General features: G+C 37.2%; 1 protein-coding gene and 1 long non-coding RNA gene across 7 annotated transcripts in view; one reads left to right on the forward strand and one right to left on the reverse strand.

The window, feature by feature from the left end:
- Nucleotides 1-7315: 7315 nt before the first annotated feature.
- The window catches only part of ABCD3 (ATP binding cassette subfamily D member 3), a 76645-nt gene continuing 57868 nt past the window's right edge, over nt 7316-26092 (reverse strand). For 4 of the 6 annotated variants that reach the window (XM_038541291.1, XM_038541292.1, XM_038541294.1 and 1 more), the window contains 5 exons: nt 23099-23176; nt 22927-22992; nt 22743-22832; nt 22139-22258; nt 14698-14973 (listed from right to left, as the gene is read on the reverse strand). In XM_038541291.1, coding sequence (XP_038397219.1) covers nt 14713-14973; nt 22139-22258; nt 22743-22832; nt 22927-22992; nt 23099-23176 — 615 coding nt within the window. In that variant the 3' untranslated portion in view covers nt 14698-14712. Of the gene's footprint in view, nt 8899-11103; nt 11161-12845; nt 13004-14697; nt 14974-22138; nt 22259-22742; nt 22833-22926; nt 22993-23098; nt 23177-26092 lie in introns of those variants that run through there. The other 2 variants (XR_005361199.1, XM_038541293.1) reach the window with 2 other exon arrangements.
- On the forward strand, nt 11856-24034 carry LOC102151598. The gene is made up of 3 exons (XR_005361200.1): nt 11856-11935; nt 14804-15024; nt 23888-24034. It is a non-coding gene; the product is annotated as an uncharacterized LOC102151598 (long non-coding RNA).

Raw genomic sequence — 26092 nt, forward strand, 5'->3', positions numbered from 1 at the left:
AAGATACAAGGATGGCCCATATACAAAATTATGGTCCACTAAGATCCATATACAAAAATCAACTGCATTTCTACTCAGTAGCAACAATTAGAAAAAGAAATGTTAAATGGATACAATTTGCACCAGGACACTACAAACATCAAATGCCTAGACATAGAGCTAATGAAAGAGAAAGCTACCAAACATTACCGACAGACACTAAGGAAGTCTTAAATAAATGGACAGATCAAACATATTCAGGGATTGTAAGAATTCTGCAGTTGCCACGTACATAGAGGGGAGGGGTCAAGTTGGTTTATTGCGTTCAAGTATTTATGTGGAGTTTTGTTTATTATTGTTGGTTCAATCTTTTTCTCGTTATGAAATATGCCTCTGAATTTTTTGAAATGCTCATTAGCCTAAGGTCTACACTGTCTGATATTAGAACATTTATCCAATAAAAGACTCATACCCAGAATACATAAAAATCTGTAATAGCACTAGGACAACTTGTAAAAGGGGGCCCAAAGATTTAAACGGCCACTTCAAAAAAGAGGATGTTCCAATGGGAGATAAACACGCAAAAGTTCAGCCTCATTACTGGTCAGGAAGCTGCAGAGTGAAGCCACAGTAATTTGCTGTTGATGGCTAAAGTACACAGAAAAAAGAAAAAAGAAAAAACCACTAGCAATATAAATATTGGCAAGGACTGGGAAAACTGGAATTCTCATACACTTGATGCTGGGAGCATAAAAATGGTACTACTTTGGAGAACAGTCTGCAATACATAACAAAGCTGGACACATTCCATTCCTGAAACTCGTACATATGTGCACCCAAAGATTTGCATAAGAATGTTTTTTTTTTAAGATTTTATTTATTTATTCATGAGAGACACAGAGAGACAGAGACATAGGCAGAGGGAGGAGCAGGGTCCACACAGGGAGCCCGATGCGGGACTCGATCCTGGGACTCCGGGATCACACCTTGAGCCAAAGGCAGACGCTCAACCACTGAGCCACCCAGGCGTCCCGCATAAGAATGTTTATAAGGACTACGTGGAACAGCTTCACACAGAAGAACCAATGCCCATCCATGGTAAGATGAACAAAGTATGGTCTATTCGTATAATTAAATATTATACAGCAATAAAAATGAGGGAACTCTTGCCACATCAACAATGGATCGGTCTCACAAGGGTGAGGGAAAAAGCCATACACAAAAGGGTATCTAATGTATATGAAGTTCAAAAAGAGGCAAAGCAATTTATGTGATAGAAGAGAGAAGAGTGGCTTTTGGAGGCTAACAGTTAGATGGCATGAGGGCGGCTCGGAGGTGTGACAATGTTCTATTTCTTGATTTGGAGGGTAGTAATGAGTGTGCACACTTTCTAAAAACTCATCGAGCTTACGATTTATGGACTTTCTTGCATATGTATTATACTTCAATAGAGTGTCTAAAATTCCTTTTAAATAATTTAACTCTATGTGGAGGATGTGGCAGGAATATCATCGCAGGACTAAAGTGGGTCCTCTCCTCGGTGAGCTACAGACTCTACCAGGTAGAGTTGCCTCACAAAGTCACCTTATTTGTACAAAAAAGGAGATCACAGGGAATAATTCCCAAAGCTGTGACTCCCTGAACAGGGGAAAACAGGTTCCTTTTTTTTAGGACTTGGGATGAATTTTCAGAGGGTCATCTTAACATTATAAAGAGGCAGAAGCACTTTCTGGCACTTTGATTCATCTGCTCAGGTGTGTTCCTCAAAAAAATTTTTTTTCTGTTCTAGCAGTTTGTTAGTTTGTAAAAGGTAAGGTTGACAGTCAGAAGCTTCTAGGAGTTCAGGAGGTCAGTCAGGTTGGTGACAAAATCCCTCCTCTAGTTTTATCCGCTCCTCATTCTTGAGGGGCACAGGGCAAAGGTCCATCTGCAGCTACTTCCTGCCACACATGCGTGTCGTCACAGGGATTCAGAGGGGGGCAATCTGTTTTCCCAGCTCGTCTGACACCTGCGTGCGACCACATTCCACCCCCCGCTGTTCATACCCTTGTGGTACCGCCATCTGTGGTTTCACGGCCTCTATACGCTTGGCCACAAACTGTACCAAACAGTGGAGTATATAGTCTCCAAAAAGTAAGAAGTATAGCAGGATCACTGGGGGCCCCAGAAAGGGGGGGAACTACACGATGCTGGGGAGCACCATGCCGACGGCCTGCCAGTCCTCCGCGGGACATCTCCTCTGATGGTACGCAGCCAAGCTGCCTGACCGAAGATTTTCTTCATGTTTACTTCTACGAATCCAGGTACAACCCGAAGCGTTCATTACTGCACACTCCCCCACTACCAGGCAGTCCAGGGCCAGTCTATCATTTCTTACTTCTATTCACCAGGGAATCTAAGTCCCAACAGTGCTCCGGTGTGTTGATAGTTTGAGACTTTTACATATTTCTAGAACAGTCGTGACAAAACTAGTATCAGGAGAGTGTTCATCTTAAGATCTTTTTTTAAAAAAGATTTTATTTATTTATTCATGAGAGACACACAGAGAGAGGCAGAGACACAGGCAGAGGGAGAAGCAGGCTCCTCCCAGGGAGCTGCATGTGGGACTCGATCCCTGGACCTAGGATCACGCCCTGAGCCAAAGGCAGATGCTCAGTCACTGAGCCACCCAGGTGTCCCCATCTTAAGATCTTAAGGCTTCAATCATCATGCCCAGTCTCTAGAAGCTGAGGAACAAAGCAAAGACAACCAGAAAACTCTGCATTCTATCATGTGTGAACCATGATCTGCATCATTCATTATTGAACAGTCACAGAGAAAATAATTTAATCCACTCAAGGGGCCTGGCAGCAAACAGACTGAAGAGACCAGAACAGCAGAGCTAGTATTGTCCAGATTGAGACTGTCAGAGTACAAACCTGAGTACCTCTATCCATGGCGGTCTTACCGAAGACCAGAAGCGTCAGGTCTAGAAGTGGCTCACGGTGTATTTGTTGTCCTCTGTTGTGAGGGCGCCTTTTTCACTGGTGGTGGATCCAGGGCATGACTCCCTCTAATTTTAGAGATCGTGTGGCTAATCGTACGAGGTGGGGCCTTGTCTGTATTGAGTGTAACTGGTCCTGTGGCGACCCATTTTTCCCAGTGTTGAGGTCCACCACGTTCCTACAGGTGAAGCTGGATTTCAGTAGGGAGGGGGAGGCAACAGTTTCCAACACTTGTTGAGCGCCTTCATCCCACTCCAATGGGTCTGTCTCAGGTCCTTTAAGTTTATCATAAAGGGGTTTTTGCAATCGGCAAAGTTAGGAATCCAGATGTGACAAGAAACGGCCATTCCCAAAAACCCACACAACTGTTTGTGGGTCCTTGATGGGGCCAGCTGACACGTTCTCCTTTCCTGAAGAAGACCCCATTGCCTCTCAGACATAATAAACTCCAAGTATTTTACAGCGTCCTTTGACATTTGGGCCTTTTCTTTTGATACCTTATATATTCCTTGCTGGCTATAGTATTTTTGTGACGTTCAACACCTCAATAATCAGAATTACAAGTCACGACATTATACTGAGACCTAATAGAATTTTAGGGATTTTATATAATTTCTAGAACAGCCATAGCATTCCACACAATATAGCCTAAGAAGCTTTATCATCACTTAGTTGATGATAAACCAAATAAGCCTAATTAGTCAAAAAGTCTTCATTTAGATTTTGAATTTGGGTAAGTTTGTCCAAAAATATCAGAAGGTTTTAAATATCAGAAGGATCCTACATGTCTAAGTAGGATCCTAGTTCATTACAAAACTTTTAACCAGGTTGACAATAACAGATTCTACAGGAGATTATAGTTGCTAACAAAACTTAACTCTTTTAATATTAAGAAGATTCAGTTTCCTTAAGTAATCAAAGACCCACACAGAAACCATTTTTCCGTGGTAGATAAAGAAAAACTATGTTGACAATTTCTTATCGAGAGTAGGCCAAATTCCAACCTATACCAGCATACCTTTTTTTTGAACTTTATTTTTTTAATAATCTCTACACTTACGGTGGGGCTCAAACCCATGACCCCAAAATAAGAGTCACATGCTCCTCTGACTGAGCCAGCCAGGCCCTCATACTAATGTACTCTTAAAACTCATTCAGTCCTATCTCAGTCTCAATCAGGTGTAAAACACTTGTCAGGGATTCCTTTTTTACAGACTTTCTACAGCTCTCTTTTTACATTCAGATTTTGTCCTAAGTTTTCCCTCTCCTAGACAACCAGTCTCATTTTAGGACAAAGTTACTTTTTTTCCCCTCAACAAAAATGTATTTCCATTCCTCATACCTTTCTTACCAAAAACATATATCTTACTTTCCTTGCATACAGAGTTGTTTCCCATATTATTCCCAGTAGTCTTAATTACATTTATTAGAATTCTTAATGCTTAGAGACCTTAATTTCTAGAAAAACTAAGTAGGGGAAAAAAAAAAAGAAAAACTAAGTAGGAAAGCAATTGTGAGCTATTACACCATCATTCTTCAGCTCAGCAAATTTCTATTTCTATTCCTAGAAACATGTACTTTTCACAGTACTATTTTTGATAAAGCATAAAACATGTTTACTAACAGACCCAATTTATCATTAGTTTCTTTGTAACAGGACCAAAGTGAATAAGCCTATGTTTAGTAATCAATGTTTGCATAGTTTCTCCTACTTAGATTTAGATATCCAGTGAATTTAACCCAGTTTATCATCTAATCCAGCAAAACCTTAAAGTTGTAGGTTACCACAGATTTTGGAAGCCATTTATAAATTTACCTGTAGGATTTTTTACCTATTCAATCTACTTGTTCTTAACAATTTCCCAATAGTGTTGGGACCTATTGCCAATTTCTAAAGTTTTCTGCAGATATCTGGAGCACTTTGAGATATGGAATAGGTATTAAGGACCACTTGATTACCTTGGGCCCCAAGGTCCCAATTGGTATGCCTTTTTAGATAATCTCACAGCCTTTCTGGGAAAGGTGATGGGTTTTTAAACGACACAGCAGTGTCAGGTGCCCCTGCCAATTAGACCAAACCACCAGGTACCCAGGTTCTGCTCAACTGAACCCTCAACAGATTGTACCTACTTTGCTGGGCTGGAGCTTCCGAGTCTCTAAATGTCAGGTGCTGTAACCCTTCACCCCTGGGATGTTTAGGCTGAACTTCAAGGGGCATTCAATCCACCAACTTGACTTGAACGAGCTAGGCTTCACTAAATGAGTCCCCCCGCCCCCAAATTGCCCGGACTTTGTGAGACAACTGAAAGAGTAACTCTTACATCCATGCTGTGGGATCAGCACCTACCTCCATGGAAGGATCCTCTGAACAAAAGGTTCAGTGCAGCCAGTGGATCTCCCAATGGGGCAGCAACGCCAATCCAGCAACACTGGTGAGACAGGCGCTGTGGGAACAGGCCCCAAGTGAAAAAGATTATGCACTTGAGGTTATTGTTAAACTGCTTCTCTTATAGAGCACAAGGAGACTGTGGCCAGGTTGTGACCCCATTTATAGCCACGCTTAAAACAGAAGACTCTGGGCAGCCCGGTGGCTTCAGCAGTTTAGTGACGCCTTCAGCCCAGGGTGTGATCCTGGAGACCCGGGATGGAGTCCCATGTCAGGCTCCCTGCATGGAGATAATCTCCCTCTGCCTGTGTCTCTACCCCTCTGTGTGTCTCTCATAAATAATAAAAAAAATCTTTAAAAATATAAAAAAAAATTTTTTAAATGGTTCCCCCTAAGGATGAGAAATTGACTTTTTCAGTGATTTTTGATAATAGATTTTTTTAAAGTGACGTGCATATGATATTTATAGGTCAGAATATTTCAATTATTCACAAGTGAAAATTGACTGATGTAAGTAAAAATGTAAAGTTTTCCAACAATGATAAAGTCCATCTAACAGAATACATTCTGCCTTTAGCCAAATTACAAACACATTTAAAAGTTTAAAAATTCCATGAGGAAATGACAGACACTACAGTATCACTAGTTTTAAGTCAAATGCTAATCATTATGAGGGGAACAAGGTGGAGGGTGACAAAATATACCACCCCAGAATATCCCATTTTGGTGTAATGACTATTTTTGAGCTAAAGACACTTAAAAAAAAAACAAAAAACAAAAAACAAAACAGGTGCAAGAAGGGTACTGACTCTCCTTTTCCTCCTGAAAACAAGCTAATACTTGTCCCTATATGGAAGATGTCCCCCCTAAACCAGAAGGAAATTACCACTCATCGTTGGCTTCCTCACATAGTTTATTCAACTTTTCCACAATTGCCTCTCTTTGCTCCACCTGGCATAAAAAGCCTTTAGGTTTTGCCACTTCTTTGGGCCATCTCCTTACGAGGGCTTCCCTATCACCTATAACTTGTATTCAATAAACTTTTATGGTTCCTTCCTGTTTCCCTGTCTTATGTCAACTTAATTCTTAGACCCAGCCAAAAACACAAAGAGGATAGAGGTAAAATTTTGCCTCCCCTGCAGAGGCAAACCCTAGATATATTTTATTCTGTTAATGCACAGCAAACAACCATAGTTATTTACACCCCTATTTTCTGTTGTAGGAAAAGTAGAAGCTTGGTATTAGAACACAGAGTGGTTCACTCAGGATGCAGTATGTTGCTCACAGGTGAAACTTACTTATTTTTCAGATTAAACTGACATTTCCAAGTGCAGCCTATAGAAGATGCTAAGACAAATTATAAGGAAAAAGGTGTTTCATGGTCAATCGTGTTCTAGAAATGCTGGATTTCTTTATTGTTGGTGTTCTTAGAACCATAGTTATGTTATGTATATGGTGATTCTCCAGGAGAAGGGTGTTCCTTTATGCCTCAAATGGTAAGGCAATTTAATGTTTGTTAAATTTTAAAAGGAATAAGGAATTAAAAATAAAGAAAACAAGAAACCCCAAATGGTTTTATCATGGTAAGAATCCATTACAGAAGGAATTAGGAGGCAGTTATTAGTAGGTTCACGGTAATCTAGAAATCTGAAAATCTCAAACTTCCCGCATAATTTAAAATCTTTCCCAGGCCTGATAATATCTTTTAAGGTCCCCTGGCTATTGCGTAGCATTTGTGAGGCACACTGAAATTTTGGGGGTTTTTACACTTTTTTTCTTGTAATCTCTACACACAACACGGGGCTCAAACTCATGACCCTGAGATCAAGAGTCACATGCTCCACCGACTGAGCCAGGTGCCTTGGTACATTGAAGGTTTTATGTGACTTTTCTAAAAGAGAAATTCATTCTGTTAAAAATCACATTTGATGGAACTTTTTAAAAAAGAGACATTGGGTGCTAAAAGGGATTTCTAACTGTCACTTTATTTTTGTGTTTTTCAAGATTAAGACTGTATGAACTATGTATAAACTACCCACTTTTTAGATACCAGAATAAAAAGAGCAAGCAAAGGTTGTACAGGATTTCTGATTATTTTTAATCTGAACAGAAAATGAGTAAGTAGACAAGTTTGCCAAATAGAGTGATAAAAACTGAATGTTATGTATTATGGAAATCAGTATATCGAGTTTTACTTTGGTAGCCGGTGATTCTTAGAGTTAATTCTGCAAAAAAACCAAAATCATTATACAGGAACAAGAATATAAAATGCCCATTTCTGAACCCTACTCTGATAAAACTGATTTCATATCTAGCTTATTGATAATATTCAGTTTCAGTTTTCCCTGTGCAAATAATACATGTAAGTCATTAATGGTGGTTTGGTGAGGTGAAATCAATTTCTTTTAGGATAATTCGACATAATAACCCAAATATAAAAAAGTTATTCAAGATTCACAGAGATAAACCAGTGCCTAGGAAACATAATTCACCCATGTGCGTAATTATAACATTTTTAAACATAAAATCACGGTCAAAGACAGTGATAACATTGCATACTCAGTGCATTACTTCATGTAGTGCGTTCCTATGGCTCATTTGGAGTTTAACACCATGTATCCACCGTACGTCTAATGAATGGGCTTCTAACATACACAGATCCATCCAATTCTTTTAAAAAATCTGAAACTCTTAAAGACCTTGAACTTGACATACAAGGGCTTTGTGTTTTAATATCCCAAACATTGGGAAGATTAGGTATGAAACACAGTAACCACCCCTTGTAAGCAAGACTGCACATAAGTTTCTGTTACATCCCCACAAAGAACCCCCCCAAACAACTCAATACTGCAGACTGAGAGGGGCACATTTATTATTTGGCCAAAGGAAATTCAAATGGCTTTCCTGGAGTCAAATGTACCCCAAGATCTATACAAGGAATGAGTATAATGGTGGCAGCTAAAGAAATCTGCCACTGTGTAATAAATGCTATTATGCATTGATGCTGTACATTTTGAGAATATACTATGATTTGTTTGCCACTATCATGGAGCACAAGAAAATGAAACTCAAGACTATCTTGTTATAACAGGATAAATGACGACCCCAGGTTTAAATAGGGTTCTTCATTGAAGGAAAAAATAGAGCCATAAAAGTCAAATTAGCTGACTTCAAATGGTTTACATCCCAGGATGAATCAGGTTACACTGATTTAAGCCCAATTTAATTTAGGCAGGTTTTTAACCACAAGAATAAGGACATTCTTAGTACATATTAATAATTAAACCAACATATACACAATTAGCAATATCCTATATAATATTAAATGGTTTAACAACTTGTTCTCAATTATTTCATATCTAATTAATTTGTTGTTTAAAAAAAACAAGCTCAGCTTTATTTTACAATGTACTGTGTATTTCTAAGTGTGTTCTGTAATGATTTCATTGAAGCAGTACAGCTCTCGGGATTCTAAGAGCCAAATTCAACCGTATCTTCTGTTATCTGTTTGAATTCATAACTGCCTCTGCCATCCATATGCAGGTAGTACTATGGGAAAGAAGCAGAGAGAAAAAACATCAATGACTAAAAGAATTTCCTTTTTGTCAGGAACTTATGTAGAGATGATTATATAGGAAAATGATTGGAGGTTATTTTAAGCCACTAATACCTTCAAAAGTTTTATACTCAGAAAGGTAAGACTAAATGAGGAAGTCTTTTCTTTTTAAAATAACAACAATATTATTCTGCTTGGAGTGGACACAGTACCTTCCTTCATGAAGGAATTCCTCATTACTTTGAAGGGAACCAGAATTCCTCATTATTTTGAAGGGAACCAAATGTATAGGCTTCCTACAAATCAGAATGCTTCCGTAACCCCACCACCAAAGATCTGACGTACCACAGGCTGAACTGTGCTAACTGTAAGCCTATTCAATAGGGCAGTCTCAAATACTTCCTTTATCTCGTTTCCTGGATCAGTTTGGAACCTCTAACTTAAGGCTTTTTGTTTGTTCATGGTCTTAGTAGAGAAGGAAAAGAACTATACGGTATGCCTGCATAACCCATCCTGTGAAGACACTTAGGACAGCAGTTAACAAAGGCTTCTGTTTCATTTAGCAGCTTTTTATTTACAGAAAAGATGTATTTTTCCATCTTCTGTATTATTTCTTAGCTATTCTAGTCTGACACTGCAGTCTGTGTCATCCCTCCTTCACATAATCACTGCTTGATATTCTGTGCTTATCTCCACCACCAGAAGAAGAGGGGATGTCAAATCCAAGCACTCTCACAGCCATGTGACTGATGTTTATGAGCTCCTGAGAAAATGCAAAGGCTTGGATACTTTTTAAACCACTTTATTAGTTATCCAATTTCTCATTTCACTCATGAAAAATGGACAAATTATAATATGTTTTAAGATAATAAAAAGTAAGGGCTCCTGGTTAAAAAGCAAGGGCTTAGTTGGTTAAGTGTCTGCCTTCAGCTCAGGTCATGATCCTAGGGTCCTGAGATCGAGCCCCACACTGGACTCCCTGCTCAGCAAGAGTCTGCCTCTCTCTCTCCCTGCCTCCTGCTCGTGCTCTCTCTCACTCTCTCAAATAAATAAAATCTTTAAAAAATAATAATAAAAGGTATCTTTAAAAGTCACACAGCTGTATAGAATTCCATTATTTTTAAATACTTTTATACAAGCTACCTCTTCGATGCTCATGGTAACCTAGGAGACAGGAAGGTAAGGATCAATAACTTTATTATATGAAGGAAGCAACTGATGCCAGAAACAGCTGTGCTTGAGCCCAGGTGTTCTGACTTCAAATCCCAGTCTTCATTTTACCAGGTGTACACTTTCATCTTACTATAAGGTTCTTGAGGGCAAAAACAGTACTCTGTATCCCTCAAGGACATTTAGCCCAGTACGTGCAAAAAAGCTGCTCTATCCGGAATGTATTTTATGGAACAAGACACCCCATTCCATTGTTCTGATTTCTCTCAAACCCTTTCTTTTACTCAAAATGTCTTTATCATTTCAGAAGGAAAAAAGAGAAGGAAGGAAAGAGGAAAAGGGGGAGGGGAAGAGGAGAGGAGAGGGGAAAGGAGTTAATAGGGTTAGTTTGGGGGTTTGAATATTTTACATTAAGAACTGAAAAGGGGAAAAAAAAAAAAAGAACTGAAAAGAATGGCACTGCTAGAACACCAGAATACATCAGGGATCTGTACAAGTGCAAACCTCACTGTAATCTCTATGTAAATTATAGTGACTACTTAATGATTCTATTTTATTACAGGGCAATAATAAACACAGCTGACATTATTCAGTTTCCCCTTACAGCCAGGATCTCGCTAAAAATGTCCCTAAACTTTCTGCCATCTAATCCTTCCTAGACTCTTTCCTTTCTGTCAATACTGGGTGGTAAGAAAAACTTTACTTAGCCAGAGCTGTGATAAGGTTGTGTAAATTTTAGTCAGTTATTATACAATAGTCATTTATAAAAACGGAGAACCACTAACTAGTTCTCTAATATCTCAAATACAACCAGGGCTTGTTTATATGTATTACAGCTTTCAAAACTGACAACTATAATAGTATTTAAGGAAAACCTATTTTATTTTATAGAACTGAAATAGAACCACCTTTTGTCCTTCAAGGTATATATTTATAAGGGAACATACACCAAGAAATTTAAAACTACAATCACCTGAATTTAAATAAAATAAAATTCCACTATACCATTCAACATAAGAAATACAAACCTCATGGTGTTTCCAAAGAGACTTTCTATGTGACACAGTAAAGAGGGTGATGCCAACCTAATACAAAGAAAGTGATTTAGTTTTATATCAATAAAATAGAATCACAAATTAAACTCATCTATATATTGTAAGCTATTAAAATGACTATCTTCAGAAGCTTTAGTTAAAAATCAGTGTGAAAGAAAAAATTACAACTGATGCCAATGTTCAAGGTAATGCAAAGTACAGACCATTAACGACATAATAAAAACACACAAGTATCAATAAATTCTTTAAGAAAAAAAAAAAAAAAAAACTAGGGGATGCCTGGGTGGCTCAGCAGTTTAGCACCACCTTCAGCCCAGGGCGTGATCCTGGAGACCCCAGATAGAGTCCCACATCAGGCTCCTGGCAGGGAGCCTGCTTCTCCCTCTGCCTGTGTCTGTGTCTCTGCCTCTGCCTCTCTCTCTCTCTCTCTCATGAATAAATAAATAAAATCTTAAAAAAAAAAAAAAAAAACAACTAATGGGTACTAGCATTAAATGTACTATTTTGTTTGGGGCAGAAAATATACATCCTGACAGTTTCTATTTTATTGTGAAAAAATATATGACAAAAGCACAAAAATAGAAAAATAGCAAGAGATCAAAATCAGGAAAATTAATTCAATATAGTACTATCTACAGTCAATCTATTTTTCAAATACAGGGTCATAATCTTTTATTGGAACCCCTTGTTTTGGAATGCGTCTTGGAATTCAGAGTTTGGAAAAGCAACATCAGAATTCTAGGGCAAAATTCTACAACTAAGTATGTTCCTTTGGCAACACGGAAGAACATGGACACTGAGACAAGTAAGAGGTTAAATATAAAAAAAAAAAAAAGAGGTTAAATATCTTTTGTTGGGGCGCCTGGGTGGGGTGGCTCAGTCAGTCAAGTGTCTGTCTTTGGCTCAAGTCATGATCCTCAAGTCCTGGGATCCACATCGGGCTCCTTGCTCAGCAGGGAGTCTGCTTCTTCTCCTTCTGCTCCCTACTAATACTTGCTCACTCTCTCAAATAAATAAATAATCTTTAAAAACTTTTTTAAAATAAAAAAAATCTTTTGTTAGTTTAGGCAAAGTTTGGCTACCCCATTGAGCATACTATAAAATAATGAAAAATCTTTCAGTTTTAATACCTTATTGGTTTTTAAACTATAAATAAAGATTTAGGGCTCTCTAATAACTATTTAAAAAAAAAAAAACCCATTCATCAATATAACTGCAGATGCTCTGGATCAATGGTTCTCAACTGGGGGTGGGGGGGATTTTTTTGTCCTTGGGGGACACTTAGCAATGTCTGGAGACATTTTTGACACAACTGAAAGCACTACTAGCATCTAATGAATAGAGATCAGATGTTGTCAAATATCCTATAAATCTGAAAGTTTATATGAACAGCTACATATCCTTTTTATCCTATAAAGCAGCTCCTCACAACTAAGGATTATCCAGCCCAAGATACCAACAGAGCTGAGACTGAGAGAAACCCTACTCTAGACTGCAGTTTCTTAAAATGGATCTCTCAAGGCTGACAGAAATAAATACTGGAGTATCCAGACAATTTTATCATGAGTTCTAATTTTATTTTCATTTTGATAATTTTTTAAAAATTAGGCTAAGTATTTTCTGGAACTTTTCTACCATGAATCTAAGTGCCCAAATCTGTGTTTATACTTCCGCTGAAACCAAGTGATTATTTAAAGTGATAGCTCTTGGGGCACCTGGGTGGCTCAGTCGGTAAAGGGTCCAACTCTTGATTTTGGCTCATGATCTCAGGGTTATGAGATCGAGCCCTGCATCAGGCTCTGTGCTGGGCATGGAGCCTGCTTAAGGTTCTCTCTCTCCCTCTGTCCATCCGTCCCCTGCGCTCTCCCTCTCTCTAAAAAAAAAAAAAAAAACATAAATAAATAAAGTGATAGCACTTAAAACTTTTAATGTACCATAACTTTGAATGCCATGTGGAAAGGTTCTCAAATTGGTTACAAACTGCATGACAAAATAAGTTATCAGTACAACACTGATTTTTGAAAGCTCACTTCAGATACTATTTGTTATGATTCTACAATAACTGGATCAGATCTCAACTTAATGAAAGCATTCTTTCTGATAGAATTACTTAAGTAAGATACATTCGCAAATTTCAAAATACACGATCTGGACCTCAGACTATATCTTTCCATAATTAAATTCCAAACTAGTGGTTTAATTTCAGCAATACAATATCAGAGGTCTCTTTAATGTTACCAACTTGAAACTGTGTTTTGTCTGTACTTAATTTTTAAATTTATATTCGTTGTGTGGCTGTAAATGAGCTCTAAGTTCAAGGAATTCATACCTCATTTCATGCTTATACATATGTAACTGCTATTATAGTAATATAATTTAAACTATCAAATGCAGGCCCCAAAAGAATTTTCTTTTAAATGGAATCTATGCTTTAGAGGAAAAATGCATCTTACGTGGGAACATATAGCCTAAAACTAAATGTAAGGGACATCACATGGTCAAAACTACCAGCAAAGAGCCTCTAAATCAGTGATTAAGGGACACATGGGTGGCTCAGTGATTGAGTATGTGCCTTCAACTCAGGGCATGATCCCAGGGTGCCCGGATGGAGTCCCACATCAGGCCCCCTCATCAGGCAGGGAGCCTGCCTCTCTCTCTCCCTCTGCCTAAGTCTCTGCCTCTCTCTCTGTGTCTCTCATGAATAAATAAAATCTTTTAATAAATAAATCACTGATTAAATAGAGACCACATCTCCAATACCTATAAATCTGAAAGTTTATATGAACAGCTACATAAAAAGATTATAAATGACCAAAACTGATTCTAGAAAACAAATCAGTAAAGAAATAAAATCAGTAAAGAAAAACCTTCCTACAAAGATGAATGTAGCAAATTTCTTCTTTCATCATTATACCAATGCTTCTCAAACCTTAATGTGCATTTGAATCTTCTGGGAATGTAGTTAAAATGTAGACTCTAATTTGGTAGGGCCAGAGAGTCTGCATTCTCACAACCTCCCAGGAGATGCTGATCAATGACCTCACTTTGAATAGTAGGAAGTCATACTGTAAATAGCAACATAATCTTTTATATTTACTGTAAACCCCCAAAGAATACTTACAAATTGTTAAAAGACCCATGTACTTCCTTACTTGTATAATACTGTAAAACAGTTAGGATATACTGCTCTTATCCTCAAAATCCAACAAGAGTAGAGATGGTGTGACAGTCACCACAGAACTACTGAATATTCAGTTACTTAAAGAACAGTATCAATATGCACAGCCTGAGAAAAGGCTACCAAAAGAAACTCTGGTAAAATGTTGCCCAGGCCAGAGAAAAAAATGGACAAACTGAAGCTACCAAAGGACTACTATCAAGTTTTCTTAATTAGAAAAACAAATGATATTTAGGTTTCATTCTTAATGGAACACATTAAGAAAATAACAATTTATTAACTGAGTATAGGGAATGAGGTAAAAAGGGAAATAAAGTTAAAATACAGTATTTGTTTCAAATCTAAGATATAGCTAAAGAGAATTATATACAGAATTCACTTACAATTCTTTTTACTCATATCTATTAATTATTATTTGAAATCTTTATTAAGTAGATAGAATATCCTTTGATAGTAATTTTGCATCTTAATAACTTGAAATTTCTCTTTGGATAGATACTTGGTTGGACACAGAGTAAACTAAGAATGAGAAGCTCAAACTGAGAACTTGAAATGCTTACCTTTCGACAATGACTGTAAATGTAGCCTTCCACATCTACACTAACCGCACTGGTACATTCATCCAAAATGGCAAACTGGGGTTTATGATAAAATAATCTTGCCATCTGAAGCATAAAAAGAAATATTCTGTGTAAGCACATGCAGAAATTAATAAGGTAAAGTAGATTTACTTTAAATTAAATATGCATTAGTGTTGTAAGCAAGTATGAAAATTATTTTAACTCAAAAAAATCTACTTCCTCAAAACAGAAACAAAAACAAAAAAACACAAACCTAAGTGTTTTTACTATCTTCCCAAAAGGGAAAATGTAACACATAGGAAATTTACTGTTGAGTTAATCAAAACATTTAAGAATGATGTGAAATGAAGTTGAGTTTTAAACTATTAGGAGGAAGTTCTCTAAACAAAATTAGAGGGTACATATTTTAACCAAATCTTAGAATTTAGACTCCAGATGACTCAAGTGCAAAAACGTGTTTATTTCTAAACATTCTTGTTTAAGTAATGACAAGTAATTATTAAGCAACCAATTAGTATTTCTACCAATAATTTTTAATGTACCTGTTTTATATCCCTGAGGTTAATACTGGATACGCTTATTTTTTTTAAAGATTCTGCTAATTTTATAAGTAAAACTTAACATTAAGATTGTTATAGCTTCCATTTCATTATGTTGAACATTTTATCTTTATTTTTCATATGTATTTCATTTTCTGGGAATTATTTACTCTGATTCTTTGTCTAACAGATATTCCAACTGGTCATTTGCCCCTAACAACAATCACCATGTTGCAAGACCAATGGACACTTTTCTATCCTTACCCAATTTATCTCTTCTGCTATATGCAACTCAGATGACCACTTCCTCCTTCTTGAGAAAGTGACAGTGAAACCATAGTCTTAACGTTTCTTCTCACTTCTTAGGCTGCTTCCTCAGTTTCTTTTCCAGCATTTTCTTCACTTGACCATTAAATGTTGGGAGTTCCTCAGGGCCAATTCGTAAGTCCTCTCCTCTTTATCCTATATTTGCCTCTCCCTGAATGATCTCATTGAATCTCATGATTCCAAATATTATTTACACTTGTGAACTCTCAATACATATCTCTTGCATATCCTTCTCTTCGAGTTTCTAAATTGCTGAATAAAAATTCCTTTTTGAAATTTTTACTTAGTTATCTAATTTTTCCCTTAAAATCCATTCATCCACCCCACCCCACCTTAAATATTTCAGAAAATAACACTATCAAACAGCTGCTTAAGCTAGAAGGCAACAAGTCCTCCTTGACCTGTTCCTTTTTTCTTCTCCTCCTTTTCACACTCCCACCCTCATTTTTTAGTCCATTTGAGTAAGCCCTTCAGTGTTTGTAGTCCACTCACTTTTCCCCATCTCCACAATCATGCCCTCAGTCCAGAACACAATCATCACCTGCCTAGAGGACCATGAATAGCCTACTTCCTCTTTTACTCCTCTCCAATCCATTCTCCCTGTAACCAGAAAGGATTTTTCAGAAATATAAGTCAAAGAATTTCACTCTTCTGCTTAAACCCCTTCAACATCCCACTTCACTTAGAACAAAACCCAAACTCCTTACCGTGGCCCACAGGCCCTGCACAATCAGATTCTTATGAGTGGATAAAGCAGATATGGTGTATGTATATATGTATGTGTGTGTGTGTGTGAGTGTGTGTGTATACACACACACACACAATGGAAAACTACTCAGCCATCAAAAACAAAAAAAGACACAATATATATTGTGTGTATACACACACACACACACACACACACACAAAATGGAAAACTACTCAGCCATCAAAAACAAAACAAAAAAGAAATCTTGCCATTTACAATGACGTGGGTGGAACTACAGGATATTACACTAAGCAAAATAAGTCAATCAGAGAAAGACAATTACATGATCTCACTCATACATGGAATTTAAGAAACAAAACAGGATCATAGGGGAGGAGAGGAAAAAAATACAGCAAGACGAAATCAGAGAGGGAAACAAAGTATAAGAGATTTTTAATCATAGGAAACAAACTGAGGGTCTCTGAAGGGGAAGGGGAAGGGGGACAGGGTAACTGGGTAATGGACATTAAAGAGAGCAGGGCACATAATGTAATGAGCACTGGGTGTTATATAAGACTGATGAATCACTGACTTCTACCTCTGAAACAAATAATACACTATATGTTAATTAATTAAATTTAAATACAATTAAAACAAAAGATTCTTACTTTCTAACCTCAACATTCTAGCCAAAATTGCTTCCTCTCAACTACCAAGACACAATGGGTCTTAGGTCAGAGATGCTTATGGCACATGTCACTTTCCTTTTGTCTCTAACACCGTGCTCTGCTTCTTGTATCTTTGAAATTTCTCGGGATCCCTGGGTGGCGCAGCGGTTTGGCACCTGCCTTTGGCCCAGGGCACGATCCCAGAGACCCGGGATCGAATCCCACATCGGACTCCCGGTGCATGGAGCCTGCTTCTCCCTCTGCCTGTGTCTCTGCCTCTCTCTCTCTCTCTCTCTCTCTCTGTGTGACTATCATAAATAAATAAAAATTAAAAAAAAAAAAATTTCTCCTTAAACCTACTCTGACCCCTCCCCCAAAATCCAAGTGGGTCCCCCCTGTAACTTCTCTACAGCCCTTCATATGTTGTGAACTGTATGTTGTCAGTCTCTCGGCCTACCTCCCTAGGCTATTATATTCATAAGCAGAGACTATTTTAATTACTACTGTACACTCAACACCTGCATGAAAGAAACATAAATTAATGACTAAAACATAAGCAGCTTTCTGGAGGTTTATATTTATTTGATGAGGTAAGGAAGGGATTATTAAGAAGTTCAACTGTACAGAGAATGATAGGTACAGACTACAGAGGACCTTTGGTTAAAGCATAGCTTGCTTTTTACATCAGGGAACCTGAAAATGTCTTTCTGAAAGAGAAGGGCCAGAAGAGATTAAATATAGGCTGTGCTGCCTCCAGGCCTGTTGCTATAGAGCTTACCTGTGTGTCAATAAACAACAGTTGAAGCACCCAATAATAATAATAATAATAATAATAATAATACATACATACATACATACATACATACATACTGTGTGAATCTGCACACATGCATTACTGAAGGAAAAAATATGATAAAGTCAGAGGATCCAAAAACATGGAAACATTTAGCCTTTCTCAAGAGGATGAATGACTTACCCTCCACAGATGGAAACAGGGACATCAGGAAAGTCTAGAGTGAACTTAGTTAAGAGGACTGATTATGTGAAGGCATTCCACAAACACCTCCAGCCAAGTGTTCTCAAGGAATTCTTTGCATACCTTCATCATCACACTTGGCATATTATATGGCAATTTTTTTATGTGTCTCTCTCCCATTATGCTGTCAGTACTTGATACCACAATGTAAGAAGACTGTAAAGTGAGTTAAGTACATGACCCCTCCAGTATTGCCACTGGAGGTTGACAAGCACTGCCCGCCCCCCATAGCTATCTTTGCTTGACAGTCTACTTCACTGTGCTACATTTCAATTTCTTCCATACAAGGGGGCACTCAACCATTTCTGCCTCAAAGGACTTGTAAAAATTGAATGTAAAGGGCTTAGTTGACTGTCTATCACAATTAAGCACTCAATAAAAATGAGCTCTCAATTGACTGACATAATAACTGACATAATGCTGCCTTATTTTTTTTTTTCACTTCTCCAACAGATTTATTTGGAAAGGAATGGATTTTGAGGAGAAAAAAACATGGGGCAGAGGTATAGAATAGAAAATAAATACAAATGTAAGCTGTTTTGCTAATTGTTCTATAACCACAACAAATTCTAAAGAGAATGCCCTGTACAAAACAACGCAAGGTTCAAAGATTGAGGTGTTCCCTAGGACAATGAGGATTTCAGTCTCTGGTGTTTGGAATTTAGGCTGCAGTCTTTAGTTTTGGATGGATCACTGGGTGTGTGACACAGTCTGTGCTTTTAACCAGAGGTGAGTTTTAAGTAGGAGGTGGGATGTTCTGCTGGGAGTTGTGGAGTAGGAAATGGGGTAGAAAGCCTGAGATTGGTAGTTTTTAAATGATTATCATGAAAAATGAGAGAGAAGGGCAAAAGTAAATAAAATAATCACCAAAGAACACTTCTGAGCCCCAGTAAGACTGGAAACCATGCAAGTGTGGTGGTACCAAATCACATCATTCTGATCTTTCAGCTGTGCTCAGAGGCCTATGTACAGAAATGCCAGGGCAAACAACTGCTCTTAGGCTGAAGTTGAGATAACAATGAGGCAACAAAAAGTGGGAAAGGAAGTTAAGGGAAAGGGTTATTTGTTCATTCCTTTAAGTATTATCTCCTGGGTACCTCCTATGGGTCAGGCCCTGGATTATTAAGTCTGTACTGGACAGAAAAGGAGGCAGAGTCAGAAGGGGACTGATCAGGGACACCTGGGTGGCTCAGTGGTTGAGTGTCTGCCTTTGGCTCAGGTCGTGATTCTGGGGTCCTGGGACCGAGTCCTGCATCAGGTTCCCCACAGGGAGTGGGCTTCTCCCTCTCCCTATTTCTCTGCCTCTCTCTGTCTCTCATTAATAAATAAATAAAATCTTAAATTAAAAAAAAAAGAGGGATTGATCAATCATAAGAAAGGGGAGGGGTAAATAGTCAAGATGTCAGTGAGTCTAAAGAAGGGAGACAGTTGCCAATTAGGTAAAAGAAAAAGAATTACAAAATTGGATTTAAAAAACACTAACAATTTTATGACAGTGGTATCTCTAGTAGGGGGTTTTGGTCCTTCTGTATACTTCATAAATATCCCAACCCTTCTATCATACATAGATATTTTTCATAATTCATCATAAAAAAAAAGCACCACTTTTAGATAGGAAGAACAAGCATAGTTGAGTGGGAAAGAGAACTATCAGTCTGAGAAATAAGATTGTGCAACTTATGATATTGGGTAGAAAAACCCTGGCTTGGTAAAGGCTGGGCCCAAAGGGGTGCAATGGAGGTAAGGAAAATGTTACCTGAGATTTTAAGGGGCAGTGAGAGAAGTAGATAGACAACCAATCTGCACGTTGGAGGCTATATAACGTACTGGTCAGTAGCAAGAAGGGTGATTTTAGACCCCCTTTCACTTGAATCTCCATTCTGCAACTCAGTAGCCTCATGGCATTAGGAAGCTGCTTAAGCTGTGCCAAGTCTTTCCCTAATAAAATAAAGTACCTAATAAAGTACCTATTAATAAAGTACCTAAATTCACAGGGTTACTGGGAGAATTACACAGAGTCTGCCATTCAAGACCAATCCTTCCTCATCATTATCCCACTGTACTTTCTATTTAGCTATAACTGAAGACTGCCTTGTGTTACAGTTGGTTGAGAATATGTGGATCTCCTAACTAGATTATTAAGGGCAGGCACCTATCTCTGTATCCTGCAAAGAGTAGGCTTCTAGCAAGTAACGAACTCTGTGGAAATTATACTAGATTAAGTTTTTTCATTAAAATTATGTAATGATCTTATTTCCCTACATTTACTGATTTTGGGTAGTTAGACCTTTCAAGTCCATTCTTCCTTAAAAAAAAATCTAACTTTTAGAATTTACAAATTATTAATCTTTATAATTTATAAAAATTATGTCCTCTCTTCCCTCAATTTTTTACATTGAAAAATTTCAAGCCTACCCAAAAACTGTAAGAGCAATAAAATGACCATACATGAACTTTGCTCAATTTCACCAACATCAACATCTGTTTTATCAGCCTTCTCCCTTTCCCTAAAACCTTTTGGAGGTAGCAAAACAATATGCTCTCTTTTAAATTTCACAACCAATTCTCCAAATATTGGTTTATATAGAACATATCTGTCAGCAGTTTGGTCGTGCCGCAGTGCCACTGGTGAGTTTCTCCTTTCCCAACCAACTCTATCATGGTTCACCTGGTTTTATAGGGTTCCTCCCTCCACTTCTTTCCTCTCCCCAACACATCCCCTCTTCCTCAAGGCCTTGAATTTCTTATCTTCAACTAAGAACTATTCCCTCTGTACCTTTCATATTCCACACATAGGACTCCTTAGTTAAGCACACTGATTTTTGTTTCTCTGTATTTACACTGTGGGCATTTGTGAATCTTGACGTATCCTTCCATTTTCTTTGAAGTCATAATAAAAGGACCTTAACTTTGTTCTCTTGACTTGCAGTTTTTTCTATAGTCATCTTCTAATTCATTTCAGAAATCCCGATTACTTCAAATTCTCACTCCTAAGACCCAATTTCCATTTTCAGTATAGCTGACATTTCTTTTCTTTTGCTTATAATTCATTCTTCACTCTGTAGATTAATCTCATGTTATAGCACTAGCCAGACAATCACACTATCAAGTTGATATTAAGTCCATACAGAATGGGTATGTTTGGGAAAAATAACATGCATTATCAGGGAATAAGAGGCAACAAAAAAAGGCAGAATATAATTTTAAAATAATGAGTAAACAATTCAGCAATAAGCCATTTCTTTTGCTGTTTTTCTTTGGCTACAGTTTTCTCTAATTTCCACAAGGCTAACATTCTAGGGAAAAAATTTCCTCTGCAGCTGCTCATACTATGGTATCCATAGTTAGAAAATGACTCTTTTAAAAGTTATCCCCCTGAACACGGTATTCAAGGTATTACTCTTAACATGCAGTGTTCTGTAGTCATGTTTGATCAGGAATAAGTTTAGACAATCACAAAATTAAAACATCTCCTTTCAAATGCCTCTTTCTATTAGGAGAATGTAAAAATTCTAAATAACTTCAGGGAGTAGATACTGACTCCTGAAACCAGAATAGTATGATGATAGAGGGAAGGGCAGGAGCAGAAATAAAGTGGGAACATATTGAGAATGGATCATCTCTAACTTTCAGACACTTCTGAGAGAGCAGCTTCAGTGAGAGGTCAGTAGAGAAAAGATATTAAGAGATCTTGAACTGCCATATAACCCAGGATCAATATGCTAGAAAGTTTCCCCAACTTTAATTAATCCCCAATGGATTAATAGTATATAACTAGAAAACTTAAGAATTTTTCAGAATTTTAAATGCACATGCAAGTTATACATTTTCAACACTTTTATTATCACTTCAACTAATCCATACTATAATAATTGCCAAATAAAAAGATTAAAATAAAACTGTGTACCTTGAATAATCAAAATACTGGACTCCACAAGTGACTGTATGCAACCAGTTGCATTGTTGTGCAATGTGTTCAGAGTATACTTACCGCCATTCTTTGTTTCTCTCCACCACTGAGGACATCCATCCAATCCTGAACACTGTCCCAGCCTCCTTCACGTTCAAGGATATGACCCAACTGGACATTATCTAAGTATTCCTTTAGTACCTTTCAGCACAATGATTAAAGATGAAATCAAACTTGATGTAAACCAACATTCTCTATTCCTGCTTTATTTTTTAAACTAGAATCACTATAATTCTATTGCCAATATCACTTAAAGGGGCACATTTCACAAAAGAATGTGACACAAAGGTAGCCCTGAACCCTCACTTCCTATCTATACTAACTCCGACAAAAACCTACTTAGTAGCTTAAAGAGAATACAACTACTATACATAATTAAAGGATGAGGGCAATGAGAAAAAAAAAAAAAAAAAAAACTGTCAGGACCAGCTTAAATACTACACGTTTAAGCAAAGTAGTTAACATCTTATCTCAACTTGGAAAGTTATAATTAACGACATGGTTTTAGAAGACTTTACAAGGTAGGACAGATAAACCATCTAGCAGTTAAAATACTTAATTGATTAATATAAAGAATATGATACAGAGTATTTCCAGTAGATCTAGGATATAAACATTTCCTTACCAGGTCAGATATCCCCTTCCTTTTCTGATCTTCTCTTCCATCTGGATATATCACTTGGTCTCGAAGTGTTCCAAGGGTCATATAAGGTCTCTGATAGTGACAGAGCAAAAATCATTTTAAGTGACTTTTTAAAAAATAAAAGATCTTTACATCAAAGATTACAAAATAAACAAGGTCCTCTTACCTGAGGAACGTAAAATAACTTTCCTCTCTCAGGTTTAGTTAGACGTCCTCCAAAAAGAGGCCATAACTATAAAAGGAAAATGATGGGGGAGAGGAGCAGTTGTAAATTTCACAATGTGGTAGATTGTATGGCAAAACAAGACTACAAAATCTTGAGGCCAACTTGTACTTACTTCACCAAGAACACGGAAAAGTGAACTTTTCCCACAACCATTTGGACCACAAATTAAAACATTGGCCCCAGATCGAACCTGAAAGAAAAATCAGTCTATGAATTAACAATGAATATATGCTCAGTGAACATTTCCTTAGAGTCAAAGCATTCTTTGCTAATGATAAGCTTTTTATTTTGTCTATAAATGTGGTAACGGGTAGAAGCAGTGGAGGCTATGGTTGAAGAGATCTTTCACATTTTACTTTTTTTAAGATTTTATTTATTTATTCATAGAGACAGAGAGAGAGAGACACACACAGGCAGAGGGAGAAGCAGGTTCCATGCAGGGAGCCCGACATGGGACTCAATCCCAGGTCTCCAAGATCATGCCCTGGACTGAAGGTGGCGCTAAACCGCTGAGCCACCTGGGCTGCCCAACACATTTTACTCATTTTTTTCATTTAAAAATCTTTGAGTGACATAAACTTAATCAGAATACAGAAATACAAAAAAAAAAAAAAAAAAGAATACAGAAATACAGCTTATAAATTCTGAGAATTCTTGAAAACAGGTAGTATGTGTGTATATGGTCTTTTTTTTAAAAAAATGGAATCATACTATATATGTTCTACATATTACTATTTAGCAATATATCAAAAATATTCTTCCAAGTCAGTATATTCAGATTCTTTCCATTCCATTTTTTAAGTGTCTACAGTGTAATCCATTCTAAGAATACACCATAATTTACTTAAAAACTTACTTTTTGTTAAGTATTTAGGTCATTTGTATTTTGCTTTGCTTTTAGGTAATACTGCAATGAAGCAGAAGCAGTGAGCAAATTTATGCATAAGTGAGAAATGTTTCCATGGACCAGATTCTTGGAAGTGTGTGTGTGTGTGTGTGTGTGTGTGTAATAAATATTTACAAGTACCACACCACTTGTTCTGCAATGATGTAAAGGTAAATGAGAAAATGTGATCAAGAGTGGTTAAGTTCTCAGCTTAAGGTCTCATTTTAAGTATTAATCAACCTTGTGAAGAATCAGAAACCTGGGTTACAATCACACAGCAGGGTATCACAGCAGGAAAGAAGACAACAAAGATGTGAATTACTCTGGCTGTGGAACCTGCCTTTGACAAATTTTTTTAACTGTTGAGACTTGCATTCCTATTATTTAAGTCAGTGAGTATTTGTTGAATGCTTAGTGTCAGGCTCTGCTCTATAAGTAATGGAGCTACACTAACAAATAAAAGAGAAAAACCAAAGCAAAAAAATCCTGCCCTTATCACTTTACATTCTAGTGGGAGAGACATATAATAAAGAATACACACAATACATGAGTAAATTCAGTAATGTATTAGAAAATAAGTGCTATGGAGAAAAAAATGTAACAAGGTAAGGGAATTTGGGAGTAGGTAGGGAGGTTACATTTTTAAGGCAGTGAGGCCAGGTCTCATTGAAAATGGTAACTGGGCAATTTTGAATGGAGTGAATTAGCAATTTATCTGGAGAAAGATTGCTCCAGTCCAACCCCACCCAAAAAAAAAAAAAAAAAGTTGATTGAAAAAGCAAGTACATTCAAACAGGAATGTACTTGTTCTGGTAAAAAAAAAAAAAAAAAAAAAAAAAAAAGGCTGAGAAACTGACACAGAGGAAAGAGTACTAGGAAAAGAATTCAGAGAGGTAAGAGGTTGGGAGAGGGCAGCACAGGCAAATCCTGCAGAGCACTAGGAGCCACTGAAAGGACTACCTTTTGCTTTGATGAAACAAAGAGCCATCAGCATTATTCCCAATAGCCAAAGGTGGAAGTGACAGAAGAGAATGGAAGGATAAACAAAATGTGGTCTATACATACAATGGAAGAGTATTCAGCCTTGAAAATGAATGAAATTCTGACACATGCCATAGCATGGATGAACCTTGAAGACATTATCAAGCTAAGTGAAATAAGCTAGACACAAAAGGGCAACTATTGTATGACTCCACTTGTATGAAGTCCCCAGAATAGTCACACTCATAAAGTAGAATAGTAGAATAAGCTAGACACAAAAGGGCAACTATTGTATGACTCCACTTGTATGAAGTCCCCAGAATAGTCACACTCATAAAGTAGAATAGTAGTTACCAGGGGCTGGGGAGAGGGAGGAATGAGGATTTATTGTTTAATGAGTATAGAGTTTCTATTTGTTACGATGAAAGAGTCCTGGAGATAGTTAGTGGTGATGGTTGCACAACACTGTAAATGAACTTAGTATCACTGAATTGTTTACTAAGAAATAGTTAAAAGAGTACATTTTATGTTATATACACTTTGCCACAAAAATTTTTTTAATGGTTGAAAGGAGTAAATTTTATGTTATAAAGGGATTCTTTTATGTTATGTTTATATATAATACCACAAAAAAAAAAAAGAATGAGCTTCTGGGCACTTGGGTGGCTCAGTCGATTGGGCGGCCAACTCATGATTTTGACTCAGGTCATGATCCAGACTTGTGTTGGGTTCCACACTCAGTGGGGAGTTTTGCTTGAGACTCTCTCTCTCCTCCCTCTGCCCCTCCCCAGCTCTCTTTCTTACTTACTCTCAAATAAATAAATCTTAGGAAAAAAAACTTCTAAAAAAGGTTGAGAATTACTAGCCTCATATATATATATATATATACATATATATATATATATATATATATATATAAAATTTTCAGTGAAAGTCTCCCTTATAGTCTTAATTTAACCAAGGGGGAATAAAAACATTTTAAAAAATCTTTACTATGGAAAAACTGTTGCTGGTTTGTCATGACTGATGTCATAATTGGAAGTTTACCCCATACTAAAAGCCATGGGGTAATGTTAATGCTGAATCTAAGATCTGTGCGCATAAGAGAATGCCTATGGATATCTGTAAATTGAGTTGTTATATTTATAGGTTAAATTTGGCTTTGGGTTTCCTGGCATATTGCAACAAATAGTATGGAGAAGTTTTGGCTACCAGTGAAAACCACAGTGAGCAGTTAGG

This window comes from Canis lupus, chromosome 6 (genome assembly GCF_011100685.1).
Source record: "Canis lupus familiaris isolate Mischka breed German Shepherd chromosome 6, alternate assembly UU_Cfam_GSD_1.0, whole genome shotgun sequence".
Lineage (NCBI taxonomy): Eukaryota > Metazoa > Chordata > Mammalia > Carnivora > Canidae > Canis > Canis lupus.